A 22,279-nucleotide genomic window follows, 5' to 3' on the forward strand; every position below is an offset into this window, starting at 1 on the left:
GCTGTATGTAAGACTGTGACATTAGCATGTGTATTTCAAGTTAAGAATGAAGTCAGACTTGTTGCAGAAATTTAGTCTGATCTGGCTATTTATTTTGACAGTGAAGATTGGCTTTATCAATTAAGTTATATAACAGACATTTTTCATAAATTAAATGAGCTAAATCTGAAATTTATTTGATCATTGTTTGGTGAAATATATTTAAATCACATCTACAATGTACCACATCCCCCAAAACACATTCTTTGTAACTACTTAAAACATTTTTAATAAAATTGACATAAAAATGTGTGAGACAGTACATAGCTTTTCGGCATTCCTTTAGGGTATGTGGAAGCCAAAACTTTTGAAGAAAAGCTGAGAAGAATATTGTTAAAGTTATTTTAGCCATGAAAGATGAAATGTATATATTTAATTATCTGATAACTTAAAGGAGGAAAAAACTTGATTTACAGCACTTCAGTTTCAATATAGAACATTCTTCCTGTTATAGTTTTGTTAGTCTGTATCTTGTATTCTTTTTTGGGGGCGGAGTGGGGGGCACACCGTGCAGCTCGTGGGTTCTTAGTTGACCGACCAGGGATTGAACCTGGGGCTCCGGCAGTTAAAGTGCCGAGTCCTAACCACTGGACCTCCAGGGAATTCCCTGTAACTTGTATTCTTAAAATCTGCTTCTGTTAGGCACTACTGTTACATAACCTTGATATCAGAGATATACTGTTTTTTGTCTTTTTGCTTTGCAGTCCATTGCTGATGGTTTTAAAGAGGCAGTTCGTTATGTCCTTCCACGCCTTATGCTGGTGCCAGTATATCATTGTTGGCACTATTTTGAATTATTAAAGGTAAGATGAAAGCTTCCTGAGGCAAAAAAATAGTTGCATTTATGAGGCTTAAAACCTTTTTTTAAATCTGATGTTATTTTCCATACTTTTTATTCATAAAAGTAAAGTATCTTAAATGTCTCCCTTCTTTCCACAGACCATAGAGAAACGCCTATATTTTTTATCTTCATATCATTTCCAAGTGGTAGATAGAGTAAAATGTATCTTTATCATTTGATAATATAAATTCTCAAAGTAATAACATCATAAAAATGTTGACTTTTTAAAAATTATATTTTGGAGACACAGCAACAATGGTTTAACTCTTATTTTATATAAGTAATTAATAACTTTTATGTATAGCATTGTTCTAAACTTCCATCTTGTTATAACTTGTCAAGAAAAACGCTTTAAAGTTGACACCTTTTCCACATGCAGTATGCAGTGTAATAGCTAGAAACCAAGCAACAAATTAAAAAATAAAGTTATGGTAAAAGTTGAACTCTTTTTAAAGATCAGTACACATAAAAATATATTGAATTCCTAAAGTTCTAATATGTAGTATAAACTTTATTATGATATATACATAGAGAAAAGTATAAAAACATAAACATGTTTTATAATAAATAAATGTAATGCGTAAACACACCAGAGGTAAACCACTACCCTGACTTTAATGGTAATTACTTTTTTGCTTTTCTTTACTTTAACCACCTATGTGTATATCACTAGAAATATATGTAGCCTGTTTCTGAACTTTTTAATCAATTGGATCAAATTATATATATTAGTTTGTGTCTTTTATCTTCTTTCAAAGTTATATTTGTATGATTCATTGATGTGGTTGTATGTTGTTCTAGTTTAATTTTCTTCCATTGTTTGAATAAACCATGATTTATTTATCCTTTCCTGGTTGAACAACAGTTTTTTTTGTTTTTTTTTTTTTTTTTGCGGTACGCGGGCCTCTCACTGTTGCTGCCTCTCCCGTTGCGGGGCAACAGGCTCCGGACGCGCAGGCTCAGCGGCCATGGCTCACGGGCCCAGCCGCTCCGCGGCATGTGGGATCCTCCCGGACCGGGGCACGAACCCGTGTCCCCTGCATCGGCAGGTGGACTCTCAACCACTGCGCCACCAGGGAAGCCCCAGAACAACAGTTTTTTGCTATTACTGATAACACTTGCTATGGACATTCTCTTTATATCTCTTGGTACACATGTGCATGCATTTTGTGTCTCTAGAGTATATACTCAGGGTTGGAATTGCTTGGTCATAGGGTGTGCATATTTTCAGATTTAATAGATGATGTCAAACAGTTTTCCAACGTGGGTTTTACAGTTTATACTCCTACCAGAATGCAGGTGATGTCTCTTTATGCATATTTTCATATTTTAAAATTTCTGTCATATGGTGTATTTATAATGGTATGCGGTGTTTTTAATTTGTATTTTCTTGATTATTAATGTGGTTGGGTATATGTTTATTGGCCTTTTTGATAACCTTTTATAGGGTTATTCAAATCTTTTGCCACTGTAAATATCTTCTGTGACTTGTCTTTGCATTTCATATTTCTATTTGTTTTTCTTGTTGTTGTGCATTAATTAAAACTTAGTATATTCCATATTTTTTCTAAGAGTTTAGTTTCACTGATGAGATCTATTGTGTGTAGGCTTCGTACGACTAATACATTAGCAGCCCCAGATGTATATTTAGATTCCTAAAAATTTTTAGAGAATGTTCACGTCTAATTGGAAGTCCTATCATTAGTCTTAGAGTTGCCTTCTAACATTTGCCAACATTTAAAAATCCCGGCTTGACTATAATTGAAGCTTACTTTTTTCTCCTATCTGGATGATTGGTTTTTAAAATCTCTGAGATCTGAATCTAAAATCAGACATTGACTATGATGCCCTGACTCATCCTGAGGCCACAGCTACTTTTACTACCAATTAATTACTGGACTCCAAGTACTCTTAGCCATTGTGACTGGGACTAGTAGTTGGTCAGTTAATTAAAAATAAGGCAAAGAATCATAAAAAAGAAATATGCATATTTTATTTCAATAAATACATACACACAAAACCCCTACAAATGAACATTTATATGTATTTATATGCTAATCTGTTGACTTGGGGTAAAACTTTTTCTTTGAGTATGAATCTTGCTTAAGTACAAAAAGTATCTTCTATGATTTCTATTTTCCCTTTCTTTTAGATGGTACATAAACTTGAAGATGCTTGTAAAGCAATCTGAGTGCAGATATCTTTTAAGTATTTATAATTTTTCCAAATCTTTTATGATTATCTTCCCTATACCTTTTTTTCTTTCTCTCTTTTCTTACTAGTCATGCATTTTATGCACATCAGTGTATAAATGTCAATCCCAATCGCCCAATTCATCCCACCCTCACCTCACCCGCCACCACTTTCCCCCCTTGGTGTCCATACATTTGTTCTCTACATCTGTGTCTCAATTTCTGCCCTGCAAACCGGTTTATCTCTACCATTTTTCTAGGTTCCACATATATGCGTTAATATACGATATTTGTTTTTCTCTTTCTGACTTACTTCACTCTGTATGACAGTCTCTGGATGCATCCACGTCACTACAAATGACCCAATTTCATTCCTTTTCATGGCTGAGTAATATTCCATTGTATATATGTACCACATCTTCTTTATCCATTCGTCTGTTGTTGGGCATTTAGGTTGCTTCCATGACCTGGCTATTGTAAATAGTGCTGCAGTGAACATTGGGGTGCATGTGTCTTTTTGAATTATGGTTTTCTCTGGGTATATGCCCAGTAGTGGGATTGCTGGGTCATACGGTAATTCTATTCTTAGTTCTTAAAGGAACTGCCATACTGTTCTGCATAGTGACTGTATCAATTTACATTCCCAGCAGCAGTGCAAGAGGGTTCCCTTTTCTCCACACCCTCTCCAGCATTTGTTGTTTGTAGATTTTCTGATGATGCCCATTCTAACTGGTGTGAGGTGATACCTCATTGTAGTTTTTTTTTTTTTTTTTAAATAAAGCATTGATAACAAATACCTCATTGTAGTTTTGATTTGCATTTCTCTAATAATTAGTGATGTTGAGCAGCTTTTCATGTGCTTCTTGGCCATCTGTATGTCTTCTTTGGAGAAATGTCTATTTAGGTCTTCTGCCCATTTTTGGATTGGGTTATTTGTTTTTTTAATATTGAGATGCATAAGCTGTTTATATTTTTTGGAGATTAATCCTTTGTCCGTTGATTCATTTGCAAATATTTTCTCCCATTCTGATGGTTGTCTTTTCGTCTTGTTTATGGTTTCCTTTGCCGTGCAAAAGCTTTTAAGTTTCATTAGGTCCCGTTTGTTTATTTTTGTTTTTGTTTCCATTACTCTAGGAGGTGGATCAAAAAAGATCTTGCTGTGATTTATATCAAAGAGTGTTCTTCCTATGTTTTCCTCTAAGAGTTTTATAGTGTCTGGCCTTACATTTAGGTCTTTAATCCATTTTGAGTTTATTTTTGTGTATGGTGTTAAGGAGTGTTCTAATTTCATTCTTTTACATGTAGCTGTCCAGTTTTCCCAGCACCACTTATTGAAGAGACTGTCTTTTCTCCATTGTATATCCTTGCCTCCTTTGTCATAGATTAGTTGACCATAGATGTGTGTTTGTGTTTTTTACATTTTTTTCCCTGTAATTGATTTCTAATCTCATAGCGTTGTGGTCAGAAAAGATGCTTGATATGATTTCAATTTTCTTAAATTTACTGAGGCTTGATTTGTGACCCAAGATGTGATCTATCCTGGAGAATGTTCTGTGCGCACTTGAGAAGAAAGTGTAATCTGCTGTTTTTGGATGGAATGTCCTATAAATATCAATTAAATCTATCTGGTCTATTGTGTCATTTAAAGCTTGTGTTTCCTTTTTAATTTTCTGTTTAGATGATCTGTCCATTGGTGTAAGTGAGGTGTTAAAGTCCCCCACTATTATTGCGTTACTGTCGATTTCCTCTTTTAGAGCTGTTAGCAGTTGCCTTATGTATTGAGGTGCTTCTGTGTTGGGTGCATATATATTTAAAATTGTTACATCTTCTTCTTGGATTGATCTCTTGATCATTACGTAGTGTCCTTCCTTGTCTCTTGTAACATTCTTTATTTTAAAGTCTTTTTTTTTTTTTTTTTTTTTGCGGTACGCGGGCCTCTCACTGTTGTGGCCTCTCCCATTGCAGAGCACAGGCTCCGGACGCGCAGACTCAGTGGCCATGGCTCACGGGCCCAGCCGCTTCATGGCATGTGGGATCTTCCTGGACCAGGGCACGAACCCGTGTCCCCTGCATCAGCAGGCAGACTCCCAACCACTGTGCCACCAGGGAAGCCCTAAAGTCTATTTTATCTGATATGAGTATTGCTACTCTAGCTTTCTTTCGATTTCCATTTGCATGGAATATCTTTTTCCATCTCCTCACTTTCTGTCTATATGTGTCCCTAGGTCTGAAGTGGGTCTCTGGTAGGCAGCATATGTTCGGGTCTTGTTTATGTATCCATTCAGCCAGTCTGTGTATTTTGGTTGGAGCATTTAATCCATTTACATTTAAGGTAATTATCAATATGTCTGTTCCTATTACCATTTTCTGAATTGTTTTGGGTTTGTTATTGTAGGTCTTTTCCTTCTCTTCTGTTTCCTGCCTTGCGAAGTTCCTTTAGCTTTTGTTGTAAAGCTTGCTTGGTGCTTCTGAATTCCTTAGCTTTTGCTTGTCTGTAAAGCTTTTGATTTCTCCATCGAATCTGAATGAGATCCTTGCTGGGTAGAGTAATCTTGGTTGTAGGTTCTTCCCTTTCATTGCTTTAAGTATATCATGCCACTGCCTTCTGGCTTGTAGAGTTTCTGCTGAGAAATCAGCTGTTAACCTTATGGGAGTTCCCCTGTATGTTATTTGTCGTTTTTCCCTTGCTGCTTTCAATAACTTCTCTTTGTCTGTAATTTTTGCCAATTTGATTACTATGTGTCCCGGCGTGTTTCTCCTTGGGTTTATCCTGTGTGGGACTCTCTGTGCTTCCTGGACTTGGGTGGCTATTTCCTTTCCCATGTTAGGGAAGTTTTCGACTATAATCTCTTCAAACATTTTCTCTGGTCCTTTCTCTCTCCTCCTTCTGGGACCCCTATAATGCGAATGTTGTTGTGTTCAATGTTGTCCCAGAGGTCTCTTAGGCTGTCTTCATTTCTTTTCATTCTTTTTTCTTTATTCTGTTCCGCAGCAGTGAATTCCACCATTCTCTCTTCCAGGTCACTTACCTGTTCTTCTGCCTCAGTTATTCTGCTATTGATTCCTTCTAGTGCATTTTTCGTTTCAGTTATTGTACTGTTCATCTCTGTTTGTTTGTTCTTTAATTCTTCTAGGTCTTTGTTAAACATTTCTTGCATCGTCTCGATCTTTGCCTCCATTCTTTTTCTGAGGTCTTGGATCATCTTCACTATCATTATTCTGAATTCTTTTTCTGGATTTCATTTAGTAGTTTTTCTGGGGTTTTATCTTGTTCCTTCATCTGGTACATAGCCCCCTGCCTTTTCATCTTGTCTGTCTTTCTGTGAGTGTGGTTTTAGTTCCACAGGCTGCAGGATTGTAGTTCTTGCTTCTGCTATCTGCCCTCTGGTTGATGAGGCTATCTAAGAGGCTTGTGCAAGTTTCCTGATGGGAGGGACTGGTGGATGGTAGAGCTGGCTGTTGCTCTGGTGGGATTAAAACTTTAATCCCCTTGACTGCTGATGGGTGGGGCTGGATTCCATCCCTGTTGGTTGTTTGGCCTGGAGCTCTTTGGTGGGACTAATGCCAGACTCTGGGAAGGCTCATGCTAAGGAGCACTTCCCAGAACTTCTGCTGCCAGTGTTCTTGTCCCTTGGTGAGCCACAGTTGCCCGCTGCCTCTGCAGGAGACCCTCCAACACTAGCAGGTAGATCTGGTTCAGTCTCCTGTGGGGTCACTGCTCCTTCCCCTGGGTCCCGATGTGTGTGTCCTTCAAGAGTGGAGTCTCTTGTTTCCCCCAGTCCTGCCAAAGTCCTGCAGTCAAATCCCAGTAGCCTTCAAAGTCTGATTCTCTAGGAATTCCTCCTCCCGTTTCCAGGCTCCCAGGTTGAGAAGCCTGATGTGTGGCTCAGAACCTTCACTCCAGTGGGTGGACTTCTGTGGTATAATTGTTCTCCAGTTTGTGAGTCACCCACCCAGCGGTTATGGGATTTGATTTTATTGTGATTGCGCCCCTCCTACCGTCTCAGTGCGGCTTCTCCTTTGTCTTTGGAGGTGGGGTATCTTTTTTGGTGAGTTCCAGTGTCTTCCTGTTGATGATTGTTCAGCAGTTAGTTGGGATTCTGGTGTTCTCGAAAGAGGGAGTGAGAGCATGTCCTTCTACTCTGCCATCTTGAACCAATCTCCCTATAGCTTTTAAAAAGACTTGCTTTAAAATTATTTGATTTGAGTTTTCATATAAATATTTTATACTCATATTTCTTTAACTTATATAGTAATTAAATTACATAATAGCATAAGCACAAGTGTCATACATGTTTGGAAACATGTACTACTGATTCTTGGTAAGTATATGACTCAATTAGTGGGATCAGAAGGACCTTATTCTAGAGGTATTCTAGAGAGTGACCCACTTATTTATAGCATTATTGTCCTGTGGGAATCAGTCTGTATGTTATACAGTTGGAATAATCCATAGTCAGAAATACATTCATGTGAATTGTACATTTACTGCATTTCTCACACTGTCACATTTTACTTCCAATCAGTTCAAAGTAGTATAAGTGAAGACACGTTCTTAACATTTTTCATTGCCTAGAGTAAAAAAAATTGAGATATATACATGGTTAAAGGCACTGAAAATATTGGCATTTCTTTCTCAATTTTTGAGGCTTGGGGTGAGGAGAGTGAGGGTGATAAGTGGAAAGAATACCTGCAAACATCCTCAGATGTTACCCACCTTAAAGGGCTGTGTTTAAACTTATGCTCCATATTTTATTAGGAGGGCTACACTGGAAATTTCACTTATCTTTCCTTAATTACAGTTTTCTTACATGGGCAATATTAAGGTTGCTAATTAGTGATGTTTTATGAGTTATAATATCAATTTCCATGTATATACATATATTTATATATGTTAATTTATGTATGTATATTAAATTATTATATATGCATAAACAGTTATATTACACTTACAATGTTTAAACACAAAATTTTTAGAATACAGTATGTCAGGCACTTTGGTTATATGTTAAAATATATCTCAATATGAATTAACTTACTGTTTTCCCAAATAGAAAAGCCTTTGAAAAATGTAAGTGAATAATTGAATAGTTCCCAGAACTTAAAATTGCAGAGGAGTGTCTTGAGTGCTATATTGGGAGCGTTGGTGAATAAAGGATGCAATGATAATGGTATATGACAAAAAAAAAAAAGAGAAGAAACACATTAAGCATCACGATGATGCTGTATACATGCGTGTATACACACACAAGAAACAGAAAGTGTTTTGAAACACTACTTAGCATTTCATGCAGTATATTCATGTACTATATTCTGTTCTATTCTGTTTCTTTCATTTTTAAAAAAAGGATTCGTTCATGTCATAATTCAATAGATTATGACATGCATTTTGAAAAATACAAAATAAGGACTAATTCTAGACAGAAGCAAAGAGGATTATCACATGGTCAGATTAGAAACTGCTTTTTACTTTTATATCTGTTCTGACTGTTATACTGTTCCTTTTAATAACATTTTGTTTTTAATTGTGGTAAAGCATAACATGAAATTTACCATCTTAACAATTTTAAGTGTACGGTTCAGTAGACTTAAGTATATTGCTATACAGCCAGTGTTGGACACTTGGGTTGCTTCTACTTTTTGGCTTATGTAAATAATACTGCTACAGATATCGTTGAACAAATATGTCCTCGAGACTCTGCTTTCAATTCTTTTGGATATATACCCAGAAGTGGAATTGCTGGAGCATAGGGTAATTCTATTTTTAATTTTTTTTTTTTTTTTTTTTTGCAGTACATGGGCCTCTCACTGTTGTGGCCTCTCCCGTTGCGGAGCACAGGCTCCGGACGCGCACGCTCAGCGGCCATGGCTCACGGGCCTAGCCGCTCCGCGACATGTGGGATCTTCCTGGACCGGGGCATGAACCCGTGCCCCCTGCATTGGCAGGCAGACTCTCAACCACTGTGCCACCAGGAAAGCCCCTATTTTTAATTTTTTGAGGAAGCACTGTACAGTATTTCATAGCAGCTTTATACCATTTTATATTCCCACCAACAGCACACACGCATTCCAATTTCTCCACATCCTTGCCAGCACTTGTTATTTTCAGTATTTTTGTTTTTTGATAGTAGCCATCCTAATGGATGTGAGGTGGTAGCTCATTGTGGTTTTGACTTGCATTTCCCTATTAGTGACGGTGAGCATTTTTTCATTTGCTTGTTGGCCATTCGTATATCTTCTTTGGAGTAATGTCTGTTCAAGTCCTTTGCCCATTTTTAATTTGGGTTGTTTGTATTTTTGTGGTTGTATTATAGGAGTTCTTTATATATTCTGAATATTAGTACCTTATCAGATCTGTCATTTGTAAATACTCTCTCATTCTGTTGATTGCCTTTTTGTGATACTGTTTGGGCTCAAGTACTCATCCAAAGGAAACTTCATTTCACGTTGAACTTACTTTGGGATGAGAACCTATAAAAGAAGCCTCGACCAGTGTGACTTAAGGCTATCATAGTCTTTTGGGAATAGAAAACGCAGTCCTGCAGCAGTTTTAAGCCAGTTTTAATTTGAAATATCTGCCCCAGTCATATACCAAGGGAGATTTATTTGTGGACATAATATTTAAATATTATTTGAGTTTTATTTCCCAGAATCAGAGTTTATGATAAGCAAGATAGAAAAACACAAAACAACTACATAATGAGAAATTAGAGGATATCATATATAGTTTTCCTGAAATTATTTTACAGTATGTTGTTGGATTATTATTATTTTTTAAAATCCTTATTTATTTGTTTGTTTGCTTTATTTATTTATTTTTGGCTGTGTTGGGTCTTCGTTGCTGTGCGCAGGCTTTCTCTAGATGCAGCGAGCAGGGGCTACTCTTCGTTGCGGTGCATGGCCTTCTCATTGTGGTCGCTTCTCTTGTTGCGGAGCTCCAGCTCTAAGTGCGCAGGCTTCAGTAGTTGTGGCTCACGGGCTTAGTTGCTCCCCAGCATGTGGAATCTTCCTGGACCAGGGCGCGAACCCAGTGGATTCTTAACCACTGCACCACCAGGGAAGTCCTAGGTTATTATTATTTATAGCAATACTTTAAAGTTCATTTTATAGGTAATAGGTTTCTTTTTTTGGCCTTTTCCAATTTAAACCCCTCTGGGGTTACTCATAAACTACTTTCATTTTCTTTATTTTTCTCAGATAAATTTTAGATTTTTTCCTTAATATGTATTTCAATCCTTATGTAAGAGGAAGAAGAAATAACAAATTCATTTCCTGATTTATAAGTATCTTTATAATACACTTCTTATATTCTAAGAAAAAAATCTGTGTTTATCCTTCTGTTACTAAGAACATACTGACTCTCACTTAGGAATTGATTTATTCAAAGCTAAGTAACATTCTTTTACTCTCTAACTCTGGTCATTCTCTGGAAATTTAGTAATGGAAAGAATAAAAATTCGCCTCTCGAGAACTTAATCCATCTTAATTTAGTTTAAAGCTTAACAGGAGGACCTATTATTAATGACTTCAGTGAGGTTCATTGGGAAAGGTAAGCCAATATTTCAGTGAGACAATTGAAATTGCTTCTTTAGTAATACTTTTTTTTAACCTTTTACTTTGAAAAACATAGAAAAAAAGTTACAAAAATCGTATAGTAAACTCCCTTCATCTAAATTTGCTAATGGTTAACATTATGTAACAATTACTCTGTCAGTTTCTTTGCATTCCTGTGTGTGTGTAAATGTATTTATAACATCAAGAACTTGAGATAATGTCTATTTGGAAGAAATGTTCGGACTCTTGAAAAAAACGATGAGGAATATTTTACTGCATAATATTCACTTTCAGTACTGAAACATCACTCAAGGACATATAAAGGAAGATAATACACATTTTAAAAGATCACATAAAGAAAAGTGATAGGTTTTAACGAGCTGAATTTCCCACCAAATTACTAAAATTCTATTTTTATGAAAATCTAGAGAGAAGTTTATTACTATCAAAAGAGAATTGATCACATATATTTCACATCTAAACTGAATTCCCAGCATAATGAATTTGAGACAAATTCATAATTTATTATAATTTCCCTTGCTTTAGGCACACATGTCTATAACAGATACAGCATTTTATAGAAATTCAAGAGAAGCATGGTAAGTATTTCAGTGAAGTCTCATAAGAGTTAACAAAAAACTTACGTGAAGTGCAGGGTACACATATACACAACTAAGGAGAATAATGATTATCAGTTAAGCAAGGAATATATTCTTCAGTCAAATTCATAAGGTACTACACATTAATGAAAGATCACTTCCACTTTACTTAGCTTAAGCATATATTGTAAGGGCATTTATTCTCTTTGACCTCTTTTCCAAAGCACACTTACTTCATTTTATTTCTTAAACTGTGTAATTACCCAGTTTGTTTTTAAGGTAGAGGGGATCTCCTTTAACTCGCGTTCACCAGATTTTGTCATAGTTCAGTATTTTGCATAATTGTGTTTTGTGTCATTGGAGAGAGGCGGTGTAGTAGTATGGCAAAAAGCCTGGACCCTGGAGTCAAAGTTCCTGGGTTTGAATATAGACTCTGCCACTTATCTTGGGTGTCTCAGTTTCTTCATCTGTGACATGTGTATAATAATAGTACCTATCTTACAGAGTTGTAACAGACATTATATAAGCTAATGCATAAAAGAGCATGCACAGAATAAGAACTTAATAAATGTTCATTGTCGTTATTTGTCTGAACACTTAACAAAATAATAAGTAGTTATACAGCAGTCACTCTTTCTGATTACCCTATTGGGTACTTACCATGTGTGGGTACTGTACTAAAAATGAATAAAATATATCCCCAAGCTTTAAGGAGTTCATGGTTTAGTAAAGAAGATGAACATCAGACAAATAATGGCAATATAATAAGTGCGTAATAGAAGTAGTTCAGTGGGATTACTGAGTCAGGAGTAACTAACCTCTGTCTAGGAAAGTTAGAAAAAAATTTATGAGTGTTGGGTATGCAGAGGTTTATCCTACTATTCTGGTGTGTTGGTGTTATTTAATTGGGGGAGCCATAAAAGGCAAATGCTGAGGAACTACTACAGATTAAAAGAGACAGTAGAAACATGATAGCTAAGTACACACTGACTGCATCCTGTATTGGGGGGGAATTGCACTAAAGGACAGGATTGGGACATTAACTAAATTGGATATGCACTGTAAATTAGATTACAGAACATTACTAAAGTTAAATTTCCTGAAGATGATCACTATACTGTAAAAGAATTTTTGTTCTAAGACACATTGCTGAAATATCAAAGGAGTAAAGGGGAATAACACTATTTGAGAGTAGTTTGTGATATATTTGAATTTTCCTGATATTTCGAAACCAATCTCAGAACCATTTAGCAATGGTTCACCTTCCTCAGCAAGGAACTGAGAGGACTGTATCACAAACTACTCTCAGATAGTTCAGGGGGAAAATGCACATACACTCACACACTGAATGATGAAGCCTATGTGGCAAAGTGTTAAAAACTGGTGACTCAGGGCTTCTCTGGTGGTGCAGTGGTTAAGAATCTGCCTGCCAATGCAGGGGACATGGGTTTGAGCCCTGGTCCGGGAAGATCCCACATGCCGTGGAGCAACTAAGCCCGTGCGCCACAACTACTGAGCCTGCGCTCTAGAGCCCGCGAGCCACAACTACTGAGCCCACGTGCTGCAACTACTGAAGCCTGCGCGCCTAGAGCCTGTGCTCCTCAACAAGAGAAGCCACCACAATGAAAAGCCCGCACAATGCAAGGAAGAGTAGCCCCCGCTGGCCGCAACTAGAGAAAGGCCGCGTGCAGCAAAGAAGACCCAACGCAGCCAAAAATAAACAAATAAATTTATTAAAAAAACAAAAACTGGTGACTCGAGTATACAGCAGTTGTATTACTTTTATAGCTTTTCTACAAATTTGATATTATTTCAAAAGAGAAAACTTAAGGGGGGAGAAAAAAGGAAAGAGCTTCATAGGGAGGAGGCATTTGAACTGTATCATAGAGGCTGAATTCACCAGGTAGATAAGGAGGAGCAGAGGCAGATAGGTAGAAGGCCACAGCAGTGTGAAAGAGCATGACTTAACTTGCAAGGCAGTTCAGTGTGGTAACTTCCGTGTCACTGTAAGAATACATTCTCTCAGACAGCTATAGAGAATTAGCTTGGATATTCATTAATCTGTTGTTTGTTGAATCTCACTGCCAAAAATTCAAGAAACGTTTAGCAAATTATTGGACTACATTTACGCCAAAGAAAGCCATTGTTTTGTATACTTGTATCACCAAGAAATCATCCTGAAGGTTTTTTTCTCTTTGACAGCCTGTAATTCTTCATGGATATTTAGAAATGACAAGGCCATTTATGTGGAAGAGTTTGAGCAGCCTTAAGACCAAGTAGACAGTAGAAATTTAGTATCCTCATACATGTAAATTGAAAAGCAGTTCTCATTTTGGTAGAATCTCATTAGTGATAATTTGGAAATTTGGATCAACAAAAGCAATAAGAATAAAACTATAATTAAGCATTTTATGTCATCAGTGTCCGTATTTACTAGGGAAGTATTTTAGAGTGGAGCTGAAAAGAATCTTTTTGTAAGAAATCTTTGAAACAGCAAAATAAGTGATTTGGTAGTTATTTTCACCTTTAGAAGTCAGAATGATTGAGTGAAGATCATTTTTCAAACTTCCTGTGGTTTTTTGTCTCTTTTTCCTTTTAAATTTTCTGTTTCTTAAATCTAGAGGATGAAGGTTTTACTTCCGATGGTAGTCACTTAAATTATTTATATTGCAAATCTTTGATAGCAAGACTTTTATATGTATCTTAAAAAATATCAGATGGCTCTGTGCTCTATATAGAGAGAATTTTGTTTTTTAGAGAATAATTTCTAGACATATAAATGAAAGTTAATGGACCTAGTACTTAAACAGTATCCATTCAGTTCCTTGCTGAGGAAAGGGAACCATTGCTGAATGGTTTTCAGATTGTTCTTGGAATATAAGGAAAATTTGTCATAAAATTTCTAGTGAGGTAGTTTAAGATCATGAAATACACTTAAATTTTTTAAAGTTTTCTGAAGCAATTGTAATTTTTCCATATTCTCACATGATTTTTCCATATTCTCATGTATTCTCATATAAATTTGTATCTGCATAATCTCTGTATAATGCTCCACTTTGAATTCTTTTGTCAAACAAATTAAAACACTGGCGCGGGCTTCCCTGGTGGCGCAGTGGTTGAGAGTCCGCCTGCCGATGCAGGGGACACGGGTTCGTGCCCGGTCCGGGAGGATCCCGCATGCCGCGGAGTGGCTGGGCCCGTGAGCCATGGCCGCTGGGCCTGCGCGTCCGGAGCCTGTGCTCCGCAATGGGAGAGGCCACAACAGTGAGAGGCCCGCGTACCGCAAAAAAAAAAAAAAGAAAAGAAAAGAAAAACACTGGCGCATCATCCAATCTGAATTATTTATTATAAGATGAATTTTCTTCCATTTTGAGACTGAGCTATGGGAGAAGTTTTTGGTTAAATGAAATAAAGCCAGAGTTGTTAGGATGAATAACGCAATTTGTAATTATAAATCTTATTTCTAAGATCAGTAAGATAGGATATTAACTTTCATGGTTTCTTGATGTTTACTAGAATAGTTGAACTTTACGATGTAAAAAATATCAGTTGAATCTTTGTGTGATGCTGTTTGTAGGAAAGTTTATGGTAGATTGAATTGCTAAAGTTAGCATACTTGATTATGTTGTATAACAAAGACATGCAAGCTTTTAGAAATCTTTAAAACTTAAGAATTTAGTCATTAGAGAATGTGGAGTAATACGTGTTTTTCTCTGTTCATAGTTACTCATAAATAAAATAATTTGTAAGTTTCATGCTTTGCATGTTTTAAACTATTTTGATATATCTGGAAAATGTCCAAATAGTTATCACAGTTGCTTTTTTTTTTTTTTTCCTGATTGTAATGGTAGTAGTATCTGTGTTGTATTTACATACGTAGAAAGAGGGCTGGTTTGAAGGATCAGGAGGTATATACATAATTATATAAAATTATAGTTGTTTTTATTAAGTGTATTTAAAATTCTTTTGAGAGTTCATAATATTTGTTGCTGCTTCCTCTAATTATGAGAAAGGGAAAGAATTGACCAATGCAGGTTTAATTTTTCTTTTTGGTTTTTCTTAGCAATTGAAAGCATGTAGTGAAGAGCATGAAGACAGAGAATGTTTGAACCAAGCTATTACTGCTCTTATGAATCTCCAAGGTAGTATGGACCGAATTTACAAGCAGTATTCACCTAGACGCCGACCTGGGTAATTCCAAACTTTTGAAAATATGAATGCTTATGGAATACTTCTCTTACGCCTGATGTCTGGTTTTCTAAAGAAGTGTAACTTACAGTGATAGTTGCATTCTTGAAAGTTATAGTTTTGTTTTACATTTTTCTTTTGTCCTTTAGTCTTTTAAAATTGGCATTGTTAAGATATATTTAATAAAATTTTTAAAAGATACATTAAATAATTTTTGTATCATTTATATAAGAAATTTAGTGTTATTTTCATTTTAATTCTTATGGCATTAAGAATGATATATAGAGCCTCTGCTGTTTCTCTTTCACAATAATGAAATTGAGGCATGTATTATTTAGTGGCAAAGTTAGAAGCGAGTAAATGCTGTGTGCAAAATCTAGTGTTTAGTTATTTAATATTTTTGTCACTTGATTTGAGGTAGTTCATACCTAAGGCAATTAAGGTTGCTTAACCATTGAATAAGCTAAATTTATCTGGGTTTTTTGTTGTTGTTGTTGCTGTTTTTTTAGGGATCCTGTTTGCCCTTTTTATAATCGTCAATTAAGAAGCAAGCACCTGGCTATTAAAAAAATGAATGAAATTCAGAAAAACATAGATGGATGGGAAGGCAAAGATATTGGACAGTGTTGTAATGAATTTATTATGGAAGGCCCATTGACAAGAATTGGTGCTAAACACGAACGGCACATTTTTCTCTTTGATGGCTTAATGATTAGCTGCAAACCCAATCATAGCCAGTCACGCCTTCCAGGATACAGTAGTGCAGAATACAGATTAAAAGAAAAATTTGTCATGAGGAAAATACAAATATGTGATAAAGAAGATACTTGTGAGTGCAAACATGCTTTTGAATTAGTATCCAAAGATGAAAACAGCATAATATTTGCTGCTAAGTCTGCTGAAGAGAAAAATAATTGGATGGCAGCACTTATTTCTCTTCATTATCGTAGTACTCTAGATCGAATGCTAGATTCAGTATTACTGAAGGAAGAAAATGAACAACCACTTAGATTACCGAGTCCTGAAGTGTATCGTTTTGTGGTAAAAGACTCTGAGGAAAACATTGTTTTTGAAGACAACTTGCAAAGTAGAAGTGGAATCCCCATTATTAAAGGAGGAACTGTGGTGAAATTAATTGAAAGGTTAACGTATCACATGTATGCAGGTATGTAAGGAAGGAACCCCTCCAAAATATGGTACTTTGAATTAATTAATCTGAATAAATTGAATATGCAACCTGTTTTATGCTCTATCTTTTCAGATCCCAATTTTGTTCGCACTTTTCTTACTACGTATCGTTCATTTTGTAAACCACAGGAATTGCTAAGCTTACTGATTGAACGGTAAGAAAAATATTTCATTTATATTTAAATTTTTTTTAAAGTTAACTGTTTTGTACCTTGCAAAGTGCTAGGTATCTAGTATGTCCTCAGGTAGTTTTTGAACATAATTTATTTGACATTAAATTTGCAGTATTACTATTCTCTTCAAGCAGCATACTTACTGAAATCCCTGTTTATAACAGATCTTTTCAGATCTTAGCAATATTTATAGTGGTAATCAGAAAGACCCATTTTTACAGGATAAAAAAACTATGAATTTTAATGAAATTTTTTCTATTCAATAAAACAATACTTCCTTGAAAGAGACTTTTTACTTCTGAAACAAACTTTTTACCGTGGAAAATTTTAAAACATAAACGAGTAAGTAGAATATAATAAGCCCCATTTATCAATCATCCAACTTCAATAATTATCAACTCATGTTTCATCTGTTTCCATACTGACTTGAACACCCTAATTCCAGGATTATTTTGAAGTAAATCCTTGGCAACATATTTCATCTGTAAATATTCCCATTTTGTATTTCTAAAAGATAAGTATCCTTATTAAAACCATAATACAGTATCATTATTAGACCTAAAAAAATTAAAATTTCCTTTATTATGATTAATTTTTTAAAATTAAGTTTTGGATTGACTTTTTTTTACTGAGTATGTTAGTGGTACTTTAAATGCTTTATAGGTTGAATGATAGTATATGGACTTCAAAATAATTTTTGTTTTACATTTTCAAACTTAACTACCAGAATTTTATCTGGACCTCTATCATTATGTTGTTCCATGAAACTAAGTATAGCAGACTGAGTTAGTATAATGTGCTATGAAGATTTACTTAGCTGCCTTTCCATGTCCAAAATAAGGAAAGCATGTGTTAGACATATTTTAGCTATATTTCCTATGGTTGGGGAAGGTTTTTTTTTTTTAACTTTGATTTTTTTACCTTATCCACTTAGTTATGTTTTTTAAATAATATTTAAAATTCAGAGTGGGACTTCTCTTTGGATTTATGTTCACTTATTTTAGGAAATTTACTTTCATTTTAATAAATTAAATATTAAGGACAGATTATTAGATAAGGTATCTCTGTTATGTTCTTTAAAGAGGTCATACTCTTCATAGATTCTTTTCTTGGATCTTTTCCACTGACCTTTCGTATGTTGGTCAATGCTAGTTATTAAACTTTTTTTTGATAAAAGTAAGAATATAAGTATTTAGTACTATAGACAAAGGGCAGTTTTTTGTAGTATGCAATACTTCAAGAGAAGTTTATCAGTAATTGCACTTTTCACATAAATGGTAGTAAAGAAGGTTGGTTAGTTAAAATATTTTTTCTGCTGTATTTGAAATCTTTCTCATTTCTGTATGAACAACAAAAAATTTCTCTCATTTTGCTTTTCTTCTTAGATTTGAAATTCCAGAGCCAGAACCTACTGAAGCAGATAAATTGGCAGTAGAGAAAGGGGAACAGCCAATCAGTGCAGACCTTAAAAGGTTTCGCAAGGAATACGTCCAACCAGTACAACTTAGGTTTGGCCTGAATATTATATTTTTTTATGTGCCATTCAATTTTCAATACATAGTTAGCACAAAAGTTTTTACCTCTTAATTCAGATGTAGGTATTATTAATTTCATAGCAGTTTAAATTAAACTTCCAAAGTTCTTTTTATGTGCAGCTACTCTTAATTCCCTGAAGAAATTTAATTATTAAAATATACTGTGTTATATGCATCAGATATCTCTAGCATGTGATATGTTATGCTTGCAGATCAGGGTACCTAATAAATAAAAATTATAAAATTTCATATGAAAATTTCATTTGCCTATTGTCAATCCCCCCTCCCCCTTTTTGTTTTCGTTGTCTCATTGTGATCATTTAGTAATTCTGGGCTTTTTTACCATTTATAATATTTATGAAAGTTCTAGTTCTTTCCTCACTCTTTTCCCACAAGATACATAGACATTTGTTACTTATCTAAAAAGTGTCATTTCAATAATTTATTTTTTTCATGCTTTTTCTTTTTAAAAAAATTTTTACTGAAATATAGTTGATTTACAATCTTGTGTTAGTTTCAGGTGTACAGCAAAGTGATTCAGTTTTATATATATATATTTTTTTCTTTTTTAGATTCTTTTCTATTGTAGGTTATTACAAGATAGTGAGTATAGTTCCCTGTGCTATACAGTAGGTCCTTATTGGTTATCGGTTTAATAATTTCTAAAAATGTAGCTGATAATAACATCTGCTGGTTGTTAGGTTACTCTGTGTGCCTAAGTGCTTTATCTTTTTTATCTCATCCTCACAACACAATTACTATTTCCGCTTTGTTTAAGAGAAAATTGAAACTTAACAGGATAAAGTAGTTTGAGATAGGTCATATGAAAGGAGTGACAGGAGAGGATCCATATCTGACTTTGTAAACCAGTGCTTGTTTGTTTGTTTCAGTGTTCACTGAGCATTGAAAAGTGGAAGCTCCTTTGATTAGGCTTATTTATAGTCCAAGTGAAAACCAAAGTATTATCTACCTTTTTCCATGGGAAAACTGAGATATCTTATTAATTGTATATGATCTAAATATTTTTTCCCTGTAAATGTTAAGTTTCCTTGATTAATATTAATGAATAAATTGACATTTTGAAACTGAGTATATTAACTGCTTATTTTTCAGGATGATTGCCACAAATAAATGCAGTTTTAGAGGAATGATAGTGCTCCCAACTATATGTCTGTCAGCCAAAACTTTTAATATGTCATTCTTTGCCTAAGAAGATGAGCTTATTTACCCCTGAACCATAAAGAAGTAATTAACTTTTTTCTACTAGCTGTGATGCATTTGTACTAATCCACACTCAAATTAAGCCCCTTGACATGAGGCACACATTTATGAGGTTGCTATATTAGAGCAGAATATAATATTAGACTCTCAGTCATATATGTTCTTTAAGTATTTATTTCTAAGCATTTTCTGTGTTCTCAGTCCTGTACTTGTAACTATAGTGAATACAGAAATAGCATAGAGGAACTTCCCTGGTGGTGCAGTGGTTAAGACTCCATGCTACCATCACAGGGGACACAGGTTCGATCCCTGGTTTGGGAACTAAGATCCTGCATGCTGCGCTGCGCTGCCAAACAAAAAAACAGAGCATAGAATATCCTCTTTGCCACTGTGATATTACAGTTTTATTGGGGAAAAGGGATACATGAAACAGTTGTATATTATTCTACTTTAAATGTCAAGTGTTTAAGTGGCTTAGAAAGATACAGCCTCATAAAATTTCAGGAAAATTAGGGAAAGCATTTTGGAAGAGGTAAAATCTGAAATTGCTCCCAAAGGATATGTAGGATTTAGATAGATAGGCAGAAAGGTGATTGTTGGTATTCAGAGTCGTGAGAAATAGTATGAACAAATGCAGGAAGGCAGAAATGAGGGTAGTGTGCAGAGGAAATAGGTAAGGAAAATGACTCAAGAGGAATGAATTGTATTGCAGGTAGTAGTAGATGAGATTACTACATGGAATGGGCGGAGTTGTCAGTGGCCTTGAAATCCATGCCAAGTTATTAAACTTGGCCTATGAGCATTAAAGGATTTTTAGCAATAATAGTAATTTTTATAATGATAGTAACTTTTTCCAACATTGTATTACAAAATTTTTACATAACGCAAAGGTGAAAGAATTTTACAGTGAGCTGTACCACCTAGGACTCTACCACCTAGATCTACTGTTAGCAGTTTACTATCCTTACTTTATCACAGATCTATGGATTTATCATCCTTCTCTTGGTCCATTAATCATCTAATTTGGGGGACATATTTCAAAGTACATTTCTCTTTAAATACTTCAGTTTGTATATAATTAACAGTTCAGTATTTGTTTATTCTGTTGTTGTAAAATGTGTATATAATGAAACACACACATCTTAAGTGTACTTTGAATTTTTAACAAATACATCTCTATAATCCACACTCCTGTCAAGGTGTATAAGATGTTACTTTCACCCGGCAAAGTTCCCTAATGCCCATTCTAATCAATTTTTGTTCTCATTGCCCAAAGCAGCTTTCAATTTCCTATATAGATTACTTTTACCTGTTTTATACTTTCATGTAAATGGATTTGTGTATTATATACTCTTTTGTGTCCGACTTCGTTCACTCAACATGCTTTTGAGCATGTTGTTGCTTATATCAGTGTTTGTTCTATTTTATTGCTGAGGTGGTATTCTATTATATGAATATACCACAATTTTTTTATTCACTTTCCCACTGAAGGACACCTGGGTTCTTTCAGTTTTTGATTATTATGATTAAAGCTGCTATGAAGTTTATAAGTCTTTCGTGAACATGTTTTTTCATATATCTTTTGTAAATAATTCGAAGTGGGAGACTGGGTCATAGGGTAGGTGTGTGCTTAATTTTAAAAGAAACTGCCAAATCTTTTCCCAAAGTAATTGTACAATATTATACTCTCACCAACAATTTATGAGAGTTCCAGTTGTTCCTTATCCTTACCAGTATTTAGTGATGTCAGTGTTCATACCTTAGCCAAACAGGTGGGGTATAGTGATGATATCTCTTTATGATTTTAACTAGTATCTTTTCAATGATGCAATGTTGAGAACTTTTTATTGTCTGTTATTGGCTATTCGTATTTATCTGGTCAAGACTCTATTAAAATCTTCTGCCTATTTTTTATTGAGTTGCCTTTTCATTATGGAGTTGTAGTAGTGTAGTGAGTAGGATTGGATGCCAGTCTTTTGTCAGATAAATGTTTTACACACATTTTCTCCCCGTCTTTGGATTATCTTAACTTTTCTTAATTTTGGTGAAATCTAGTGATGAGATTTTTTTTTCTTTTACATGATAATAATTTTTAAATTACATTGGATTCTGTAGAAACTAGGAAGTAGAAAGGATGGAAGCAGAGTTATTTGAAAACTAGTGTTAGCCTAGAAGCTATCAATTTTGTGATCATTTGAAACACTCGCTAAGCCACTGAGCCAACCAGGCACTTAAGGTTGTTTTATTACAGATACCATTAGTAATTTAAAATAGTTTCTTAGTCTGGGAAAAAAACTACTGTCTGACAGTTGCTGCGGTCGCGGGCAGTGGGTGGGAAGATAAACTAGAAATATTCGTTGAAATAATGAAGGAAAAATGCTAATGTAATTAATATACAGTATCTGTATCTTCGTGATGGAGAATGGAATGTTTTATTTGTATAGATTGCTTAAATCTCTATTACTTAAATCTCTGTAAGTAATTATTTTTTAGGTACTGTAAAATAAAATAGCTCTCTGTCAGAAATATTTTTGTCTTTTGAAATAAAAGAATGTGAACCTACCTGTAAATTACATAGAAATTTGATGATAGCACTTGAATTTAGAACCAGATACACTACATCTTAGTTGGTTTTCCATTTTATGTGGAAAATATAATTGAAGAACTTAAAAGTTGCTTTTGTATTGGACAGAGTATGAATTTTCTACATATAAATAAAGAAAAAGTACTTTTCCAGAACATAAATGGA

At 34.8% G+C, this 22,279-nt stretch overlaps 1 protein-coding gene across 4 annotated transcripts in view; it reads left to right on the forward strand.

Moving 5' to 3' along the window:
• Positions 1 to 22,279, forward strand: part of SOS2 (SOS Ras/Rho guanine nucleotide exchange factor 2) — a 100,168-nt gene that overhangs the window by 49,959 nt on the left and 27,930 nt on the right. For 2 of the 4 annotated variants that reach the window (XM_067736505.1, XM_067736497.1), the window contains exons 8-12: positions 744 to 842; positions 15,289 to 15,416; positions 15,923 to 16,578; positions 16,675 to 16,756; positions 18,160 to 18,282. In XM_067736505.1, the coding sequence (XP_067592606.1) occupies positions 744 to 842; positions 15,289 to 15,416; positions 15,923 to 16,578; positions 16,675 to 16,756; positions 18,160 to 18,282 (1,088 nt within the window). The remainder of the gene's footprint in view (positions 1 to 743; positions 843 to 15,288; positions 15,417 to 15,922; positions 16,579 to 16,674; positions 16,757 to 18,159; positions 18,283 to 22,279) is intronic. The other 2 variants (XM_067736526.1, XM_067736516.1) reach the window with 2 other exon arrangements.

This window comes from Pseudorca crassidens, chromosome 1 (assembly GCF_039906515.1).
Source record: "Pseudorca crassidens isolate mPseCra1 chromosome 1, mPseCra1.hap1, whole genome shotgun sequence".
In the NCBI taxonomy this organism is placed as follows: domain Eukaryota; kingdom Metazoa; phylum Chordata; class Mammalia; order Artiodactyla; family Delphinidae; genus Pseudorca; species Pseudorca crassidens.